Source organism: Pelecanus crispus, chromosome 12 (genome assembly GCF_030463565.1).
Source record: "Pelecanus crispus isolate bPelCri1 chromosome 12, bPelCri1.pri, whole genome shotgun sequence".
Classification (NCBI taxonomy): domain Eukaryota; kingdom Metazoa; phylum Chordata; class Aves; order Pelecaniformes; family Pelecanidae; genus Pelecanus; species Pelecanus crispus.
The window spans coordinates 17035130-17055023 of NC_134654.1; the positions used below are offsets into that span (position 1 = coordinate 17035130).

The 19894-nt window shown below is 39.9% G+C and overlaps 1 protein-coding gene across 4 annotated transcripts in view; it reads right to left on the reverse strand.

Moving 5' to 3' along the window:
* MYH10 (myosin heavy chain 10) overlaps positions 1-19894 on the reverse strand; it is a 102902-nt gene that overhangs the window by 66267 nt on the left and 16741 nt on the right. For all 4 annotated transcript variants that reach the window (XM_075720037.1, XM_075720036.1, XM_075720035.1 and 1 more), the window contains exon 3: positions 593-620. In XM_075720037.1, the coding sequence (XP_075576152.1) occupies positions 593-620 (28 nt within the window). The remainder of the gene's footprint in view (positions 1-592; positions 621-19894) is intronic.

Sequence of the window (19894 nt, forward strand, 5' to 3'; positions counted from 1 at the left end):
GCAGCCCAAAGATAGATTAGCTCAGTAGTGTCATAAGCCTGAAAGCACATTCATACTCTTCTGACTACCCCACCATTGCATTTCCAGATCCCAGCGAAAGTTAAGCTGAACCTAGAAGTTTGCTCCCGGGTGGGGCAAATTCAGGTGCACACAGAGAAAGCAAAAGGAAACCTTAGTGTCAACTTGTTCAGAGCTCTCCCGTTTGAAGCAGATCCAAAGCTAAGCTGTGGCTCAGCAGGGTTTCTAGACCAACTTTTCATTCATGTCCCCCTCAGGTGCTACACACTGAGTAGTTAAAGCACAGCATTTCAGACAGAAAAAAAGCTGTAAAAAGTGTGTATAATTCAGATCTCTTGACTGACATTTTTAAACTACATTTCTTAAATGGCATATGCCTATAAAACTTTCAATAAGGTGAGTTACAGTATTAGAAGAATATATCCGCACATTAAATATCAATCATGCTACATCTTTAACCATTAGACACTGCCTGTCAAGATTAAAGACCAAGTTTTGACTACTACAACTGTATCAAAGACCCCTTTCACAATACACATTTCCAAAAATGCCCAAATGAAAAGCATTCACTTACGTGCAGAGAATTGATTGGTCCTCACGGTCTGCAAAACAAGAACAAACATGGTTATAGTTTTTTGTTTATACTGTCCTGTAATTTGCAAGACAGTTTCTTTTAAATGAATATTTAAAAAAATTCGGCTTTTCAGCTTAACAATTCTAAGGACACTCTCAAGCAATTTTAATAATATCCCTTAAACATTCCAGTTCACACACACAGCCCCCTCAAACAACAGCTTAGACATTCCTAAAAGTTCTGCCATTTCATATAAAGCCAAAATTTTGCTTAAATTTAATAATAATCCACACCAATCTTTTTAAACCATATTTTCAGACAAAGCTGGCCCAACATCTTTTATTCTGTATGCACCCTTTCCCAAATTAATCAAATTATTTAAAATCTTAAGGATTAAGCAAGAAAAAGTTTCAAGTACACAATACTAATGACCAGATACTTGGAAATAGCACTAACATCTCCAGCAAACAAGTGCTTTGCTCTACAGCTCCCCCTCCCCCACGTTTTTAAATGAACATGCACACCTAAAGTGCTTCCATAATTCAGCTTCTTCATTAAAGCCTTGTCAAAAGGACATCCAGGGAAATACTGAACAGAGCTGAACTCCACAATATGGTGCAGCTCAGCACTTCTGTGACACCCACTGCCACACTCATGACCTTTGAAAAGAATGCCTGAAGGTCAGTTATACCCTGGCAAGAGGTATTTCATAATTACAGGATCTTTGCAGAGTATATTTCAACATCATACACTCTATATTAAAAATTATATAATCAAAACATTCAAGTATACCTGCAAAAATTAAAACGTTTCAGTGAAAGGTGTTCTCCACCTCCTGTTTGAGCCAGGGTTTTCAAGGAGTTAAACATCTTTTTCATAAATCTGCATCACAAAGATCTTGCTTTTACACTTCACCTGTTTGTCACTAGCTCCAAAAGAACACAATCACTTCCTGCAAGCTCAGAACTTCAAACAGGTTTTCTGTTCTGATTGGTAATTTGTAATGGATTACATCTAATAAATAAAAAAATCAAGCTTTATTTTGTTCAGCTGTACATCTCAGGACTACACATTAGACTCCCTGCCACTCTCTGCATACACCCCTTCTCCTTGAACACGAGGCTCTGAGTGATCACAGAAAGGGAGCAATTGTTGTGTGATGATCGTTATTCCTTCTAGGACACAGAGCTCAATACTAGCAGGATGAAGAGACAGCTTCAGTTGCTACAAGGCAGCTTCCCCACATGCTTAATAGGTTTGAAACAGATCTATGTCCATAGATACAACCTCAATACATTTATGACTATTTCTGGTAAGCAGAATAATGTAAACAACATTTCACATTGTTTCTAAATGGGTCCAGAAAAACTATTGTTAAACTGAGTTGCAAATTACTGCTGAGTTTTGCAGACTGTATGAAACCAGTCATCCTACCTATGTAACGAGCTGAGTTCATAGCACTGTTGGGTAACAATTAGTATTGAAGAATTTCAACTTTAGCTAGGTAGCATGTAAAAAAGAAATCCAGCAGTGAGCTGTGTGTCCCCCCATTAAACTGCCTGATGAACAATCCAGATAGAAGAACAGTTCATGTTCAGCCACATCAGCTCCCTGAGCAGGCTTGCTGCACAGCAGCAGAAATTAAGTTTCAGCACAGACAGGCAGGACTGCCGATTGGGTCAGAGACAGATGCCTGGATTTAGATCAGCATGGGCTGCCAGGGAGCCTGGTGACTGGGGTATACAGCCAAAACAAAGACAGGCTACTGTTGAAGGGGCTATCATGTCCTGTCCCTGTCCTCCCAACTGTCCCAGCATTCATGCCATCAGCGTAGCACAGCCACAGGGTGAGCATGACAAACTGGTTTTTGGTCCGATTTGTGTTGAGCTGAATAAGTGCCCTCTATGTACTCTGTACAACTGTACAAAAAACTGTACTGGCAAAAGAGAGACCCAAGGTCCCTTTTCTACATCGCAGCCCCAATTTATCTTGGATCAAAAGGCTATGTTCATATAGACACAACGCATCTAAAAAAGCAAACCACCTAAAAAAGACCTGGTCTCAGCAAAATGTTATTTTAATTAGTCTAATAATAGAAAGTTTGAAGGACATGAAGTCAAGTCTTTCAAAGCAGGCAGTTGCTACAGTGTATTGTCACAGCTGGCTAAACTAGAGGCTTGTGGACTGCACCACTGACAAGTTTTAGACTACATTTTAACATCAAGTATGACAGAAAATATGAGGTGCTTTCTGACTCAAAAATGTTAAATACATGCAAACAGTTGTACTTTGAACCCTGTGTACTAGCTTGTTCAAAAATGGCAGGAAATACCAGTGATCCTCTTACCCATTGTGCAGAAAAACTGCATTGGGTTGCACTTCACCGGGAGCGCAAGTCAAATGCTGCACCCCTGTGACTGTCCTGCAAGCAGGTGTTAGCTCCAAAAATCCTACCTACAGGGTAACAAACAGAGCAGAATGATTGCAGTAGGAGAGCAGAAGAATATTAGAGTATTAAAAGTGGGAACCAAAATAAGATTCAAAAAGTTGGTGATGCTCCTGACAAGACTGCAGGGATGGTACTGGATCACTTCCTACATCTGTATGATGTATAGCAACTCCTGTACAGACACACCAAAAAAAGGAAGGGGGAAACCTCTGACTGCAAGAAATAAAAGCTGAGAGTAGGCAAAAGCAGTGGGATTATGACAACAGAAACATTAAGAGAACACTAAAAAAGTTTATGTTCTTCTGGTTTTGATATATGGCAGCTGGTCTTGCAAGTCCTATCAGAAATAACTTTTTGGTACCATATTACTCTTATGAATAGCATTAGCAAATTTGACATTAATTGCCTCTGTTACTTGCATACAAAGGGTGAGAAAATGTATTGGTCTGGAATGGTTGATACTCTGGACAAAAGTCACAACAGGTTCGTTACATTTTGAGCACAAAAGTAGATGATATAGGTGCATTTTCCCCAAAAAAAGACAACTTAGATAACACAACTTCTGCTATCAGCATAAATATCTTTCAAGTTGCTCCCATATAACCCAATACAGTTTCATTAAAAGGCTAAGCCAAACTAACAGCCTCCAGTCTGTTGGGGAAAGGTTTATCACATTTCTGCTGTACCAATACCACAGTTTCCATCCTCTGAATAGACTCTGGTCCTTCTCTGATCATAGTTTAAAGCAACTCAGCTCACTAATCAAAGATACTCAGTAAGTCAATTTAACTCAGTCAGATGAACATAAGCATGAGGACAAGTATGTGGTAGGAAGGGATGAAATAAGAGGACCAAGCTCTTAAATTCAAGATATGTCATAAGACCAACACTTCTGTTTTAAACCAATACAAAAGTCCTATTGGAATCTATTACTTCAGAGTTATACAGCTTGGATTTCAATATATGCCAAGGTCTTCCAACTACAGTGCAGACCATAACATTAAAGTTGCACAGAGAAGGGTTACTATGATATTCCTAATTTGAAAAAACAAAGTTCCAAAATTATGCAGAGTCTATGAATAAAAACAAAATTAAATTTTCTGCTTATGAAATAAGCTTTCTGTAGGCTAGTACATCCTTTTGAATGGAAGAATTTGGAACCACAAAGGCAATACAACCTGACACTAGCCTTACGCTGAAGCTCCCCCGCTGCTGTAATTCAACTTGAGCTGCCATCGATATCTCTGCTTTGCTTGCCCAGTTTCACCATCCCATTCCACCCTTTGAACCAGCAGCTGATTGTGCAGATGCACGTGATGCTAGTTCAAGTAGCTGATGGAACTAACAAAATATAGTTTTCAACCAGATCAGGTCCCCGATCCAGTTCAAAACACAGCCACATGAACACTGAAATTAGTGCACGGAAAGTGAGCGAACCACCTCTTGTACCAGCTACCCACACTCTGGTCACCCTTAAGCTACCGCAAAAGCACACTCCCCAGCTCAGGCGAGCTGCAAACCATTCCCAACCAAGTAGCTGCTGCCAGCAGAAGGTGCCACCTCCTGCATCCCCAGTGTATCACACCACCTCCCTTAAGCCAGCACTGGTAGTCACCTCCACCTATAATGAGCTGATCACAGAGTCATACTAGCAGAAAACTAATCCTGTCTATACAAAAGGGGGAGGGGAGAAGGGGAAAAAAAAAAGGGCAGCCAGCACAAGGGAGATGAAGCAACAAATATCAGAGTGGGTCTTACTCTTTTGGCAGTGGCTAATCATTAGATCAGCTTACACTGCATCAAGCTATATATTTAGCATCTGGAAGTATCAGACATAGAAGCATTTCTTTCACTCTTGCTCTCCTCCTTCTATTGCTTCCACCCAGAGGAAGACTGACTCTCACACCTCAAGGCAAGAATCAGCTGCTGTGTTTAACACCAACTACTGTAGAGCTGAAAGACATCTTACTGATGCAAGCAGCAGCAGCCACATTAGGGAAATCCAGCCATATAACACCGAACAGTACAAATGCTTTGAAGAGAGGCCAGGGAGAATTACCAGAATACAAGAAGGACAAGGAGAATTACAGCTTTGAAAGCCGTTTTTCCCCTATGCTCTCTTAAACTTACTTTGCTCTCGTCTCCCCAGAGGAATATACTCTGGCGACAGCAATTGGCAGCTCCTCAAACAAACCTGTTGCTTGGCTGCAAAAGAGCTTCCATGTTTTCCTGTTTGAAAATCCAGTAAGAATAGATCCTAATGTTTACCTTACTATGTATATATAATAAAGTGCATGAAGTTTTGACTGTCAGTAAACAAAACATTTTGTTCCACATCCCTTCTCTCACCAAACCATGGAAGGATTTTTCCCCCAAAAGACTAAGCCTAACAAAACCCCTGTTAACTCTGGGGAAGGTTCCAGATGTACATTAAACGCATCTGTTGGGCAATTGGTTCAGGCAGAACATTTTGAAAAGTTGTAGCTCAAAGCTATAGAGTCTGTCTACAAATGAATTACTGTATTTTAACAAAGCAGCTTTTCTTAAAAGTATGACTTAGTTCTGCTTGGGTCATGCTATAGTCATTCATGTCCTGGTTTCGGCTGGGATAGAGTTAATTTTCTTCCTAGTAGCAGGCATAGTGCTGTGTTTTGGATTTAATAGGAGAAGAATGTTGATAACATGCTGATGTTTTCAGTTGTTGCTGAGTACTGCTTATACTAGTCAAGGACTTTTCAGCTTCCTATGCTCTGCCAGGTACACAAGAAACTGGGAGGGGGGACAGCCAGAATAGTTGATCCAAACTGACCAAAGGGCTATTCCATACCATATGACGTCATGCTCAGTATAGAAACTGGGGGGGGGGGGGGGGGGGGGGGGGGGGGGGGGGTTGGCCAGGGAGCAGCGATCACTGCTTGGGAACTGTCTGGGTATTGGTCAGCAGGTGGTGAGCAATTGCATTGTGCATCACTTGCTTTGTATATTATTATTATTGTTATTATTATCATTACTATTTTACTTTATTTCCATTATTAAACTGTTCTTGTCTCAATGCAGGTCATTACTATTTTACTTTATTTCCATTATTAAACTGTTCTTGTCTCAACGCAGGAGTGTTTCTCACTCTTACTCCTCCAATTCTCTCCCCCATCCCATCAGGGTAAGGGGAGTGAGCGAGCAGCTGCGTGGTGCTTAGTTGCTGGCTGGGGCTAAACCACAACAATGCATGAATTGATAAAAGATAATCAAAATGAAAAGGGAGAATCTGTCTTCAAGTTTCCTACTGAAACTCAAAGGCAGTAGCATTGCAAGCACAGAAATTTTATCACAGAACAGAGCTTACAGGTCAACTGATACCCACCCTCTACAACTGTCTTTGCTCCAATTGCCCTTTACCACATTGACATTGCAAGTATTGCAAGTGGCCAGACCTACCTTCACCCCTCAGATTTGATTCAGAATGAATGGAAGAAGCCATTTGGAGCTATCCTGCACAGTGAACTGCCCAACCAGAAAGCCATTTTTTTGAGCTTAACATAAATATGCAAATCTATGAAGACAATTCCACAGATTTATTACCTGCTTTCAGATTTAACAAATCTCTCATTACTTTGACAGCAACTACAACTCTTATCAGACCTGGTAACTTTCATACAAACATTGACTGTCTCACAATTCCACCACCCTTCCTGTAAGCATCTTCCCTTTTGCATCCAGCCTTTATTTAGGTAAAAATATGAAATAAGTGTGCCAAAGTAAAAAGCTTAATTCTAGGAAAGTAGTGAAAATGGATGTATGTATTAACATGCTTTCCTGACTTGGGCTGAAGAAAAAGCTATGGGCTACTACACATCCAGCCATCAAACAGCATGAAATCATGGAGAGGGAAATTGTTGTTATCTGCAAGGACATCAAGAATTGTCCTTCCTAAAATTCAAGTGCAAGACACTCATGGATCGTTCATCCTTATGTAGCCTTGCCCTTTATTTCTCCAGAGCATAAAATACCTATTCAGCAATGATAAAACGCCAGCCTCATTTCCGTAGCTGGCATAACCAAGAAAGTTGATGCTTTTAATGGTGCAGAGAAGGACAACTTCTCTGATATTTCTCAAATGGGAGAACTTGTTGTCTTTCCAAAAAGAGGTAGTGGTGTAGGGGGAATGGAGGGTTCTTCTTTATTTTTAGACAATATTTATTTCTCAGGTGCCATAGCCCATAAACCAAGAAAAGCTTGGTTCCCTGGTCAATAGCCTGTTTGTTGTGGTTGTCAGGCTTGGAAGATCTGTGTGTATTTGCCCTCTACTGTAGGTGAACAGGCTCAAATATCAATCTATTCAAGGACATTTAAAAGTTGAATTCCTGACAAGTTTTATGAAAATGGGTCACTGCCTGGAGAAAAGAGACCTTCCCATCAGCACAGATTATGCTGCTGCCAGAGCACTCACAGGATTGAGTGATAAACACTACACAACATTATAAAGCATGCAGGTAGTCTGACAATCTGCCATTCTTCGATTCCAAGCTCCAACTCACCCCCCCCCCCCCCTTTTCTTTAAACCAAGTCCTACTGGACTGATAAGCATGGAAAGATATCTGGTTACAGAGATGAAGCATGCCTATATATTTTGTGTTTGTCTTTAAAATGTTGCCTAGTTACTCCATAAACTATCAAACACTTAGCACTATGAAGTGACTTGCAACAAACATCTCTAACAAGCATAACAGGAAGACTGACAGGCACAAGTTTGTTTGCTGAGTACCTACCTTACTGCAGACCAAGTATACCCTGACACACTTACACTCACCATGAAATTTCTGCACTCACCATGAAATTTCTGCAATAGCACTGTTTACCCTACATTTCCCCTCTACCTTTAGTTGTGCAATAACCTTTGCTATGTACAGCTTAGTAATTCACTCTTCAATATACATTTCTGCAACTTCACAAAAAGACAAAGGCAGTTTACAGGAATACAGTCAGTATTTTGCCAACAGTAACCCATTAAATATTCAAGTGAACTTTTCAGAAAGCATGTAACTTGCTAACACTATAAAGCTGGCATTTCAAGTTATAATACCTACATTTATCAAGTCAGTACTGACTATTTAAGGAAGCTGAACTTACACATGCCCAAAGCATCTGACGCGATACATCCACGAGTGCTAAAGGAGCTGGACAAGATCACTGTCAGGTTACTCTCCTTGGGAGGTTTCAGGTGACTAGAAGGATGGAGACATCAGAGGTATCTTCAAGAAAGGTGAGTAGGATCATTTCACTACCCTTATAAAAGCTGGAAGGAACTTCTGGAGGTCAGAAATTATCAAGGCCACTGGCACTCTTCAGGGGAAAACCATCTCTTGATGTACCTTGAAACTGCATTCATCTTTTTCTTTTTGCCTTATCATCAGCTTGTTCATCTGTTGGTCAGTTTTTACATCCAAGTCTTATTTCTTTGAAACTGTCAAGCAATGAACTGGAAGAAAATTCTCATTCTTTGTCCTAAAACATGTAACTAACTGATACTAGAAGTAAGATCAAATTCAGGTGCACTCCACTCCTTGTGGGTATCCAGTGGTTTTAAGACTTAGAATAGTAGTATTTATCAGTTTTGCTTCATCAGTGCTCAGACACTTTTTCCACAAAACACTGAAAGCCCCCAGTGCTGGCTCAGACACAGTCTATGAAGAATTACATCAAAACTCTCCCTCCAGCCCACTGCTGTCCACTTCAAAGACAAACGCAACAGTGCTGCCTTAAATCAATTACCAATTCCCAACTTTTTTTACCTAGTAGTTCCCATATAGTATGATACAAGACTGACAGCCAGAGTCTACTACATTTCCTTTACCTAGAAACCAGCCCGAGAAAGCTGTCACGTTGAACTGCCACAAACCACTTTTGACCCACCAGTATTTCACTCTTGCCTCTTGTGTACTTTGTCTAATTACTCCAAGATACCTCCAAGTCTTTAGTGAAGGGCTGAGAAAGCACCTCTTCACTGTGGGGTGGGAGCATTGATGTAGACACTCTATAGGTGTTCCTGCTATTTGTGAAGTTAAATAACAAAAGCTTTAAAAAAAAAAGTGGTTCTATCCCTTACTCTAAAAGATGTGAGATTTGAGAAATTACAACAGCCAGATTTCAGTGTCGCTTGCTGACTGACTGCTAACTACATTATCATCAAATGAAGCATAGCAGAGGTCAGTCAAACCCCAGTCACGGTTTACCCTGCAACTTGTTTACAGTGAACTGTAGCACTGAATACAAGTATTTCTTGCACGTCTACAGCAGACTTCATGACTACACTCATTATTTGCTCACTCACCCCAGACAGCTCAAGCTGCTGCACAAGCACTCCAGTACAGACATAGCACAAGTAGCTAACCTAACAGAGCACCATCAAACCCTGGAAGAATAAGCCAAGCTATGAACTGAGGCTATTTTAGAAGTCACGAATTCGGTATTTGCAACATTAGCTTGAAATTACCTAAATTCCTAAAGAAAAAATTGTGACATTTGTTTTCAGAGTTGCTAGCCAGGGCTGAATCAGCATAAAAGGAGAAAACAAATAGCTGTTAGACAACATCCTCCTGACTTAATGAAACTGTGGGTAGCTTCTCCATTACATACCAGATAGAATTTGAATTTTTTTATTAGTCCTCATTAAGTTTGAAGAAGCTCAAACATGGTTTATGTTTTCACTGGCAGTCTTTCACTATCTTTTTTAACTATCATTAAGAGAAACTTTAGCAAGTCTAACTTTATAAATTAAAACAGAGGTGCCACATTGTGAGCAGAAGTTAATAGGCAACACATTCCTGCCCTCTCAAATTCATTCAAACAGACATGGATTTATATCAAGACTTGCAAACACCCCCAATCTATTATGTAATACCAAATTCATTTAGCCTGTTGAAACGGGTGACTGCAGTGGCTTAGGAGATGAGCAGAGAATACAAGTCAGCCTTCAGTTTGGAGAAAGGCCACAGAAAACTGCACAGTCCCAAGGGCTGGTCCATGCTGTAAGCAACAGCTGAGATGTACAAATAGTCAATACATGAAGTGGGAAACAACTTGGAACGTGAGAGCGCTCCTGATGCACCACACCATCAAGCCAGAGAAGCCAGCTACAACTTGTGACTTAATTACCGTCAAAGCCAATGACTGGTTCTCACCCAAGTGTTTAATGCAACTTAGCTGAAGGGCAGTAACAATCTGTAAAGCAACAACTTCTTAAACTGCTCCACCTAGAGCTGTAAGGACTTGCTCACTTACACTTATTGTTCTTCAAATGACACAGATGAACAGTTCTCAGCCTTCCTGATTTGTGGCTCCCAAAGAACTTTCCCAGTAGAAATGAGCAGCTCCTAAGTCTTCTACACAGGCTGTCCCTATGTTTACTTTTCAGTTTTTATTTGCATGCTGCTTAGAAGTAACCTAAGATTAGTAGTAGTTGGCAAGCCACAGGCTGGAAAATGTTTATTTAGACTTTATAGAGTATTCAGCATAGCAGTGGTTTATATTCTCCATCAATGCTGCTTAAGTTGTTCCGTTTCCCATGTAATACAATTTTGCCTACACAAAGATTACATCATCAACCAAAACAATGATTCAAGGAGGTCCTTTAACTGTAATACCTGCCATTTAAGCTCACTCATTTAATTTTTTGCTCTTCTTCTGAAACAAATAAGCAAGCACAAACCACTTAACAAAACTGGTTGTGAACAAACTTTCACTCTAGCAGGCTGTGAACAAACTTTCACTCTAGCAGGCTCTTCCTAAGTGTTTCATTATGCCTGAACTCCAGAAGTTTGGAAAGATAGCAAGTATGATAACAATACATAGTTAGGCTTTCTAACTTCAACACAACATGGTTTGGCTTTTTGTTCTGTCACACATAGGACAGGACATAGATCATCTAGGACATCACCCCACCCCCAGTAAGGTCACCCACACTATACACACCAGTGATTAACACATCACCTAGCAATAGCTAGGCTAAAAAAAAGTCATAAGCATTTTTCTGATGGGTATTTTCTAAGACCCATAACAAGCCTTTTGATGAGTATGTTTATCTGAAAATATTTTAAGGCCCAGATTTGCTGTATAGAATTCTTCAGCAGTGGAGTCAAGTTGTTACTTTTTCCAATCACTGAACACTGTAAGAAGTATTGGGGCTCAGTTTTAGGGCCAGCCTTGTTTAGTATCTTTATTGATGATCTGGACAAGGGTGCCCTCAGTAAGTTTGCAGATGACACCAAACTGGGTGGGAGCATCGATCTGATTGAGGGTAGGATGGCCCTGCAGAGGGACCTGGACAGGCTGGACCGATAGGCTGAGGCCAGCTGTATGAGGCTTAACAAGGCCAAGTGCCAGGTCCTGCACTTGGGTCACAACAACCCCATGCAATGCTACAGGCTTGGGGAAAAGTGGCTGCCTGGAGGAAAAGGACCTGGGGGTGTTGGTTGATAGACAGCTGAACATGAGCCAGCAGGGTGCCCAGGTGGCCAAGAAGGCCAACAGCATCCTGGCTTGTATCAGGAATAGTGTGGCCAGCAGGAGCAGGGAGGTGATTGTTCCCCTGTACCCAGCACTGGTGAGGCTGCACCTTGAATACTGCGTCCAGTTTTGGGCCCCTCAGTTCAAGAAGGACACTGAGCTACTGAAGGGTGTCCAGAGAAGGGCAACAAAGCTGGGAAAGGGTCTGGAGCACAAGTCTTATGAGGAGTGGCTGAGGGAACTGGGGTTGTTTAGCCTGGAGAAGAAGAGGCTGAGGGGAGACCTTATCGCTCTCTACAACTACCTGAAAGCAGGTTGTAGTGAGGTGGGTGTTGGCCTCTTCTCCCAAGTAGTTAGTGATAGGACAAGAGGAAATGGCCTCAAGTTGTGTCAGGGGAGATTTAGATTGGATATTAGGAAAAATTTCTTCACAGAAAGAGTGGTCAGGCATTGGAACAGGCTGCCCAGAGAGGTGGTGGAGTCACCATCCCTGGAGGCATTCAAAAAACGTGTAGACGTGGCACTTTGGGGCATGGTTTAGTAGGCATGGTGGTGTTGGGTTGACGGTTAGACTGATGATCTTAGAGGTCCTTTCCAACCTTAATAATTCCTAGTTTTAACTTTCATTATAAATAATCCAGCCACCAAGCCAGGAAACATGAAATTAATTATTACTCTACCCTTAATTGGTTTAGTGATGGACTTGGTAGTGTTAGGTTAATGGTTGGACTGGATGATCTTAAAGGTCTTTTCCAACCTAAATGATTCTATGATTCTATAAGTTCTAAAACACTTTCCCAAGAAAACATGTAAAAGCCACTGTTAGTCTCATCAGATATTTCAGGAGATAAAAGCTCATGAGCTTCCACCACTTCACATGCCAAACTGTTGAGGCTACCTTGTGAGTGTGGAAAGGTACAGCACAAACAATGTGCAATGTTCAAGATGAACATTTGTCTAGAATTTAAGATTGGGGAGGATAAGGGGGGTGGATATCTCAAGTGAAGTAAGACAGTTCAAACATTAAAATCCTTTCCTTGAAGGACCCAAGTTAATGCTACTTTCTTATACTTTAAACACAGATTCCCTTTAGGTTTGATTCTGAATATTTTTTCAAGATGTTCAACAATTTAGAGGACAAGCACTATGTTTTCCCTACCCTCTTGTGCCTAAATCACTACTAAGTTCTCAATAAACTCTATTTCAGTACAATAATTTGAAATTGCACAATATAAATCTGTCCTTCAGCTTTTAAAGAAAAATTCACAGGTATATTCAGATCTCCTTTCCTTTGGAGGAAAGACGTTGACCTTCATTTCTTTAAGGTCAAAAGAGTTTTTACTCACATGCACTTGTGTGCACACACAGGCATTTTCTTCCCCCTTTTGCCATTTTTCTAAACATGAGCATCATATATTCCTTATGTTATTTACAGGGGGGAAATCCTTAAAATCCTCTTCTCTCTCTCCCTTGAGCACATAGACTCCCCTAGACCCGACATAAACATTTGTTCCTGGAAGTTCAAAGCACTAACATTCATTGGATAGTTTCACTGTATCTGCTGATAATTAAAGTAATCCTTTCTTATGAGAAATGGTCATGAACAATCATTGTTTACAAAATGGCTTCAACTGGTGGGTTTTTTTCCTACGTAGCTTAATACACTAGCTTTTTAGATGGAAACAGTATATTACCCTAAGGGGGTGTAATATCTTCCTATGGAGGGAGGGGAACAAGACGAGTATCTCCCCACCAACTACAGCTTTTCTTTACCCACTTTCAGCACTTAACACTCCCTTTCTTCCAGCCTTAGTCTTCAATAAGAAAGGGATGAGAAAAACAAGGATACAAGAAAGAAGAGAATAATCATTGTAGGAATTTTTGACCCAGTAACTACTTTGAATTAATTCCTGTACTAAAGGCAATGGTTCCTTCTGATTTTGTTGGAAGAAAAAAAACAACCACAAAAATCGTTAATCTCATCTTCTAAATCTATTCCATTTGAGATGCTGAATGTAACCATGAACAACTACTGCTTTAAAAAGAGATAGTGACATTTCACCAGTTGCCTCTTCTTGGCCAGTTGAACACTTCAGTGTACTAAGAAGTAATACTTATAGAAAGCACCCCAATAAAGACTAATTAAGCTCCATGCAGTCATAATAAACAGCTGTGCTACAGTTTCAAATAGTCTTATCAGCCTCTTAAAAGCCAGCTTTTAGATTCCTGCACTCCTACCACTCCCATGCACTGCACAGTGAGGCACCCACTAACGCATCACACTCCACAACCCTCCAGTGTTACAAAGAGACAGACTATTACTATTTAATCCACGTGCACTTTTATATGCAGGTTACAAAGTAAACTTACTGATATAGCAAGATAGACCACATAGAATCAGAATTGGTATCACACACTCCAACAGCAGAAAGAAACAACAGACCAAAATTAGCAGGTAAGGATGACTCCCCAGAACACCTTCCCATTCACCAGCAAATTCTCCTGAAATTTCCTGATCCATCATCCTTAAACTTCAAGTTCATGAGTTCCTCAAATTGCTGTTTGGACTAGCATAGGCCTTCAGCACCCATTATATCCTGAGGCACAGGTGCAGTTCTTCACACCAGGCTCTCATTTTTGCTACCCTGGATAACAACATAAGCCAAGTATCCCCCTCACAACCTCTTCTCTTTTCCAGGCAAAAAGTTTATAACCAAGAAGCATGAACACAAGCACAAGTTCCACAGGGTTTTCAGCAGTAACCCTGCCAAACAGTAAAAGCAGAAAAAAATGGACAAGATCGGTCAATCTTGAACTAGTTCTTTACGTATACAAAGGCCTTTTCTCATATTGCAATTACTTAAGAGCCTCTGGTTAGGATCATTATCAAATTACTTTTCGAAAGCCACATAGGTCATATCAGATTGCCATCCCTGTTCATGCAGATTCATTCACAGATCAATGCATTTGCGAGGCATGACCTCTCTTTTTAAAAGCTATATGGAGTTTTGATATATTACATGCATTTGTATGTTCCTGCAAAGGCTAGTTTTATACTTTGGAACAGTTTCTACCAACATGATTGGCACCAATCATGAGCATACTGCTCTTCATACTCCCAGATCTGAAGAGGAATCTCAAAAAAGATGACACCCAGTAGCTAACATCTGGGTGCTTTGGTACCAAGTGTTTTATGCCAAAATGTTCACGTGCAGCACAGTTAGTCAGTGAGCTGTTCCATCTCTGAGCTTAAGAATTTGGTTCTTGCAGTTTGCTACCATCATTTCTCTTTTTACTAATCCTTCAGTTTGAGATTCCTTGATGTTTTTTTCCTCAAAGGAATATTCCCAGCCTGAGAACTTCCCTGAGCAACTTCATAGGAGACACACAGAAAGAGGTAGTTGCATTTCTTCCTGCTTTTTCTTCCAGGTTTTCCTTCTACACATCATCTGATGGCTTTACCATCACTATTTAAAAGCCCTAGAATAAAAAGAACTTTAATGCCCCAGAGTATTCAGAAAGCCATGAGCTTTTATTCACCTTGCTTTATGAAACAGCAGCCTAGAGGTGCACAACACCTTGCAACTCTGAATTGCTGAGGAAGATACAATAAGTCTGCCAGGAGTACCTAAGGAGCCAAATACCTGAAAGCATCAGGTATGGACAAGTGAAAGGAAGCTAGATATACACCAAGGTATAAATTGGCAATCGTGTTGGTGATGTGAGCCTTGGGTTATTGAAGACAAAGATCAGAACACCAACAGCCACTCACTACTCTCCACTTGCTAAGTGATAAAAACTGCTTCTACATCTTGTTGCTTCCTTGCCAGAGTGTAGCAAAGAAATTTAAGTAAAGAGGAAGGGGGCGGAAAAAGGAGCTACTGCAATTGCTATCAGTAGTAGTTAATAGCATAGCTAAACTCTTAGTTCAACACCCCAGAGGAATGCAGACATGACTGACAAAAACCAGTTATTGTGCAAAACATGTAACACCTAGCAGTGCTGTTACAGTGCAATGTGCTGTCAAGATTAGAATACGCTTAAGTTTTTGTTGCACAAGCAATAATGTCTTGATGTATGTCATCTGAAAGCTAAAGCCAAGCAGAAGTGAATTATTCATTTCACAACTACCTAGAAATAAATGGAGTTTAAATTAAACTAAAGCTTCAGAGTAGAAGCAGGTGCTGGCTGAGTAATATGCACAAAATGATTCATCTCATGAATGATTTCATAAGTTGGACGCACTTAGTCTTGAATTCCTGTCTGTAGGCTAGCACAGTCACAATTCAATTATGAGGCCAGCTTGCATAGCAAGTTTTAAAATTAAAGCCATCATGAGCTGGTCAGAATATCAACTGAAAAGACCATGGAACTGGCTAATCTGCTGCAACACTTCACTTCAGAAGTGGAGAGAAAACAGCCAAAGCACCAAAGAAACTTAGAATTCTTTATGAAGCAATTGTCACTCCTGTCTCATTTTTAAATATAAGAAAGTTACTTCTTGAAGTTATGCAAATTTAAGTCAAGCACTTCAAGTAACATTTCTAAGCAACTGAACCTTAAGAAAAAAAGTTGTGTACTGTAAATATCATCATGCCTAATTAAGTTTGTAACCTTGAGGTTGAACACCAATAAAGAGCAGGCATCCAAACACATTCTGACACAGACAAAGACAAAGGTTAGGAACTGTTGTCACAAGCACTAAAGTACTAAAACTTTTCCAACATTAAGAAAAAAATTAAGAAAAAGACATGACAGTATACTATAATCTAGTTCTAGACACTAAGTTCAATTGAGTTTGTTCAATAAGTAATTGGTACTGATGTCATTCAGAGATGGTCTAGCAAGGCACAATAATTTAAATCATAAAGAAAACTTTACAGTAACTGAAGCACATACATGTAATACCAAGAGACAGAACAGAAAAGTGAGGGGAAGGAGATTAAATATTGCACAATAGGTCACAATAGGTGACAGCAGCATTTCACGTTTTACTTCAAATTCAAAAATAATGAGGTGGAAGACAGTTTCAGCACGATGGATTTCAGTTTTTTCTATTTCATTTCTTGCTTCAAGAATTTCTTTCCCTCCACTCAGCCATTAAGACCACTGCATATCACATTCCTATTAGTATACAAACCAATCTTGATATTAATGTTATTGTCACCTAAGTATTTATATTCCACACCAGCCTGATTGGACAAAGTGAAAACACAGAAGTCACAGTATAACAAAGGAGAGACATATAAATCCTTCACATTACATGTACCAAGCAGCTAGTTCCACTTAGATTGCCATCCTGCACTTTGTAACTAGTTAAAAAGCTTTGAGGAATCTTTTTGGTAAGTCAAGATGTAATGAAAATATCAAGAATATTAATTGCACAGACAACAGGTTCAATATACGCCTCACAAAACAGAGAATGCTAGTCATCACTCCCAGGCTTTTTAGTCTCAGAGCAATTTTTTGCTCTTCCATTTGAAGATTTAATAGACTTTTAAAGGTAAGAGTAGTCATATTTTAGTTTCAATTCTTTTCTTCTATAGCTTGGGGCAGGGGGAACCACAAACATCCCCAAATGGAAGACTTAAATCAAGATTAACTAAAAATGTAGATCAATGTGATGTTTTTAAGAGAGAAGTATTGCATCTGTAGGCAGTACTGGCTTCTCCAACACCAAGCGTTTGCTTCACGTATTACACTGTTTCCGATAAACCTTCTCTGTAGCAGGATTAAAGGCAGTCCTAAAATATCAGTGCTAATTTAGAGCTCATCAAGATGTCCTCAGGGAAACAGGATAAAAAGGAGAGACTAAGCATAATTATACAACAGTAATATTGGTGGGCAAGCTGGTCTTTGGCAAAACAAAGCAAACAAGTTTTCCTTTATTTCTTCCAAAGCACTTTTAAGAGTCAATGAATAAAGAGGCATAATAAAACAATGTCATACTTCCTCTAGAAATACAGTGGGATAATAGGAAGGGAGGAGGGAGAAAGGAGGAGGGAGAAGAGAAAGCCAAGTATGGTAAAAGCACTAAAGAAAAATTTGTTAGTGCTGCTTCCACACATTCAAGTCTCCCTTGCTAGTAAAATATAGTCATAGATGAACTATTAGACTTGCAGAATTGTTTTCTTAAAGAAAATCTTAGTCCCTGTCAAAACGTTTTCTTCTTACGGCCTATAACTTTTAGCAGTATAGAAGAGCAGTAGCAAGTCTTGCAAATTGTATTACCAAACAGAATTAAGGTTAATGTTGTCACAGGGATTAGGATACCAATTCCTTATGACCATGTCAACTGTCCTGCAGCTGTGAAAAGCTCAGTCTAGCATTCTTTTGTGAAGCACACCAACTCCAACCCTATGCATTTATGCACTTGATTTCTGTCTAGGGCTAAACAATTTCAATATGCCTAGAAGCCCTGGGTTTGTGTACTTACTGTTTCAACATAACATTAGGAAAATGAAGAGAAAGCACAGGAGAAATCCACTAAACAACCTGAAGTAGCACTTACCCTACTACCATACTACTTTGAAAAATAATTACTAAGGGGGAGAGAGGGGAAATCCAGTATGTAAAGCTGAATTGCATGGTATTATCTTCTGAGGTCAAGGCACTAGGTAATGAGTCTTTTCCTGAGGAGAAATCCTGCCTGTCATAACCAGAACACACCCAAAGTCTTGCTTGTTTTTAAGTAAGACTGTGTTCACACTTAATCTTTACAACAAGTCTTGCAGAAAAGGCAACACTTATGAGATCAAGCAAGCGATGCTTGCTTTTCTTGCAAAACTTTTCTCTCAAATCCCTAGTGCACCACAGCTGCACCACCACTGAACTGTTCAGCTGCAACACTCAGCCATTAAAAGTAATTCCGCACCTCCCTCTTTCTTGTATTGAATTAGTGTAAGCCATGACATCTCTCTGGAGAATATTATTCCCTCTAAAATGGCAAACTGGACCTCTTGAACATATTCTCTGTTTTACAGCTCTTCCCCCCCACCCCTTTATCCTCCATGTTCAACAAGCACTGAAGTAGATTTTCAGCCCATTCTCCTCCCCACTAAAGGGCACAAATGAGAGCTGACCTGTGATGACTGCAGGGCCGAAGGTCCTCCTAAAGAGGAAATCCTTTAAGGGGACAAGAACAGAGAAGCAGTTTGACGACTGGCAGTTAGCAATGCTTCCATACAACCTTTTCCTAACAGAGAGCCGCACTGTGAAGTACGGTGCTTCGTTTATATGGCCAGTTTAACAAAATAGATTATTTCCAGCAACATTTAAGACACGGAATAACTACTGAGATGCACATGTGTCACTTGTTTCTGCTGACCAAAAAGCCTTTTGCTTTCATAAACCAGAAATCTTTGTTGTTTAAGCAAAAATTTTTTTTTAAACATACAAAACTTCAGATTAGCAGAAACTTGAGGCTGATCTCTAAACATCCATGCTCTGAATTAAAGGCATGAAAGCATTAAGATACTGAGTAACAGTTTGCTTCCTGCACCCAATTACCAGGCACAGAAAAATTGTGTTTTAAGAAATCAGGTTGTTCAGAGTCACAGCCCAGGTCCAGGTATCCCGTTTATCAGTGTAAATACATCTCAAACACCTAGAAAATTAGTAGTTTGTGACTAGCTACAAGGAAAGTAAACATGATTATACTGAACAAAATACCACTGAACAGGCCAGAAAAATACAGCCAACCACTTTCATTGACCTAAGTTAGTGGCTAAGATATTTCTATAAGGGTATGGTCATATTATCCAAAGGAATTGCATTTCTATGGTTTCAATTTCAGGTTTGAATCCTAATAATTATACTCTGGATGTCAAATACTGGAAACACAAAAGTCATTCACATCAAATGAAATCTATGAATATGTTATAGTAGCAATATCATGACTTGCTGTAATACTGGAAAAATTAATCTCTCTGCCCCACCCTCTCTACCATCCTACCTCTATCTCCCAAAGCAACTATGCGCACATAGACATGAACTGTAGAAGAACAGTTTTATAGTTATAACTATGTATAACTTACCAGCAGCAGCATCTTGGTCAAGCATTATGCTGCAAACAAATGGTAGCAGAGACCTCTGATGACTTAATCTGAGGCATTGCAATTAATACAGCTAGTTCTTTATTAGAGACCTATCTCTACTAGCCCAAAGTTTCTGATACACATTTTCTGTTTCATTAGTTTAAGATTGAAAGTCTAGCAAAACATAAGGCATAGTTAGAAGATTTAAAAGACACTTTGTGCATTATGTTAAATCCTTGGCTGGCAGGGAAAACCTAGCTGTCCCTACCAAATTCTAAGCACACTCAGTAGTTGACCTCATGTTGCCACTGATAA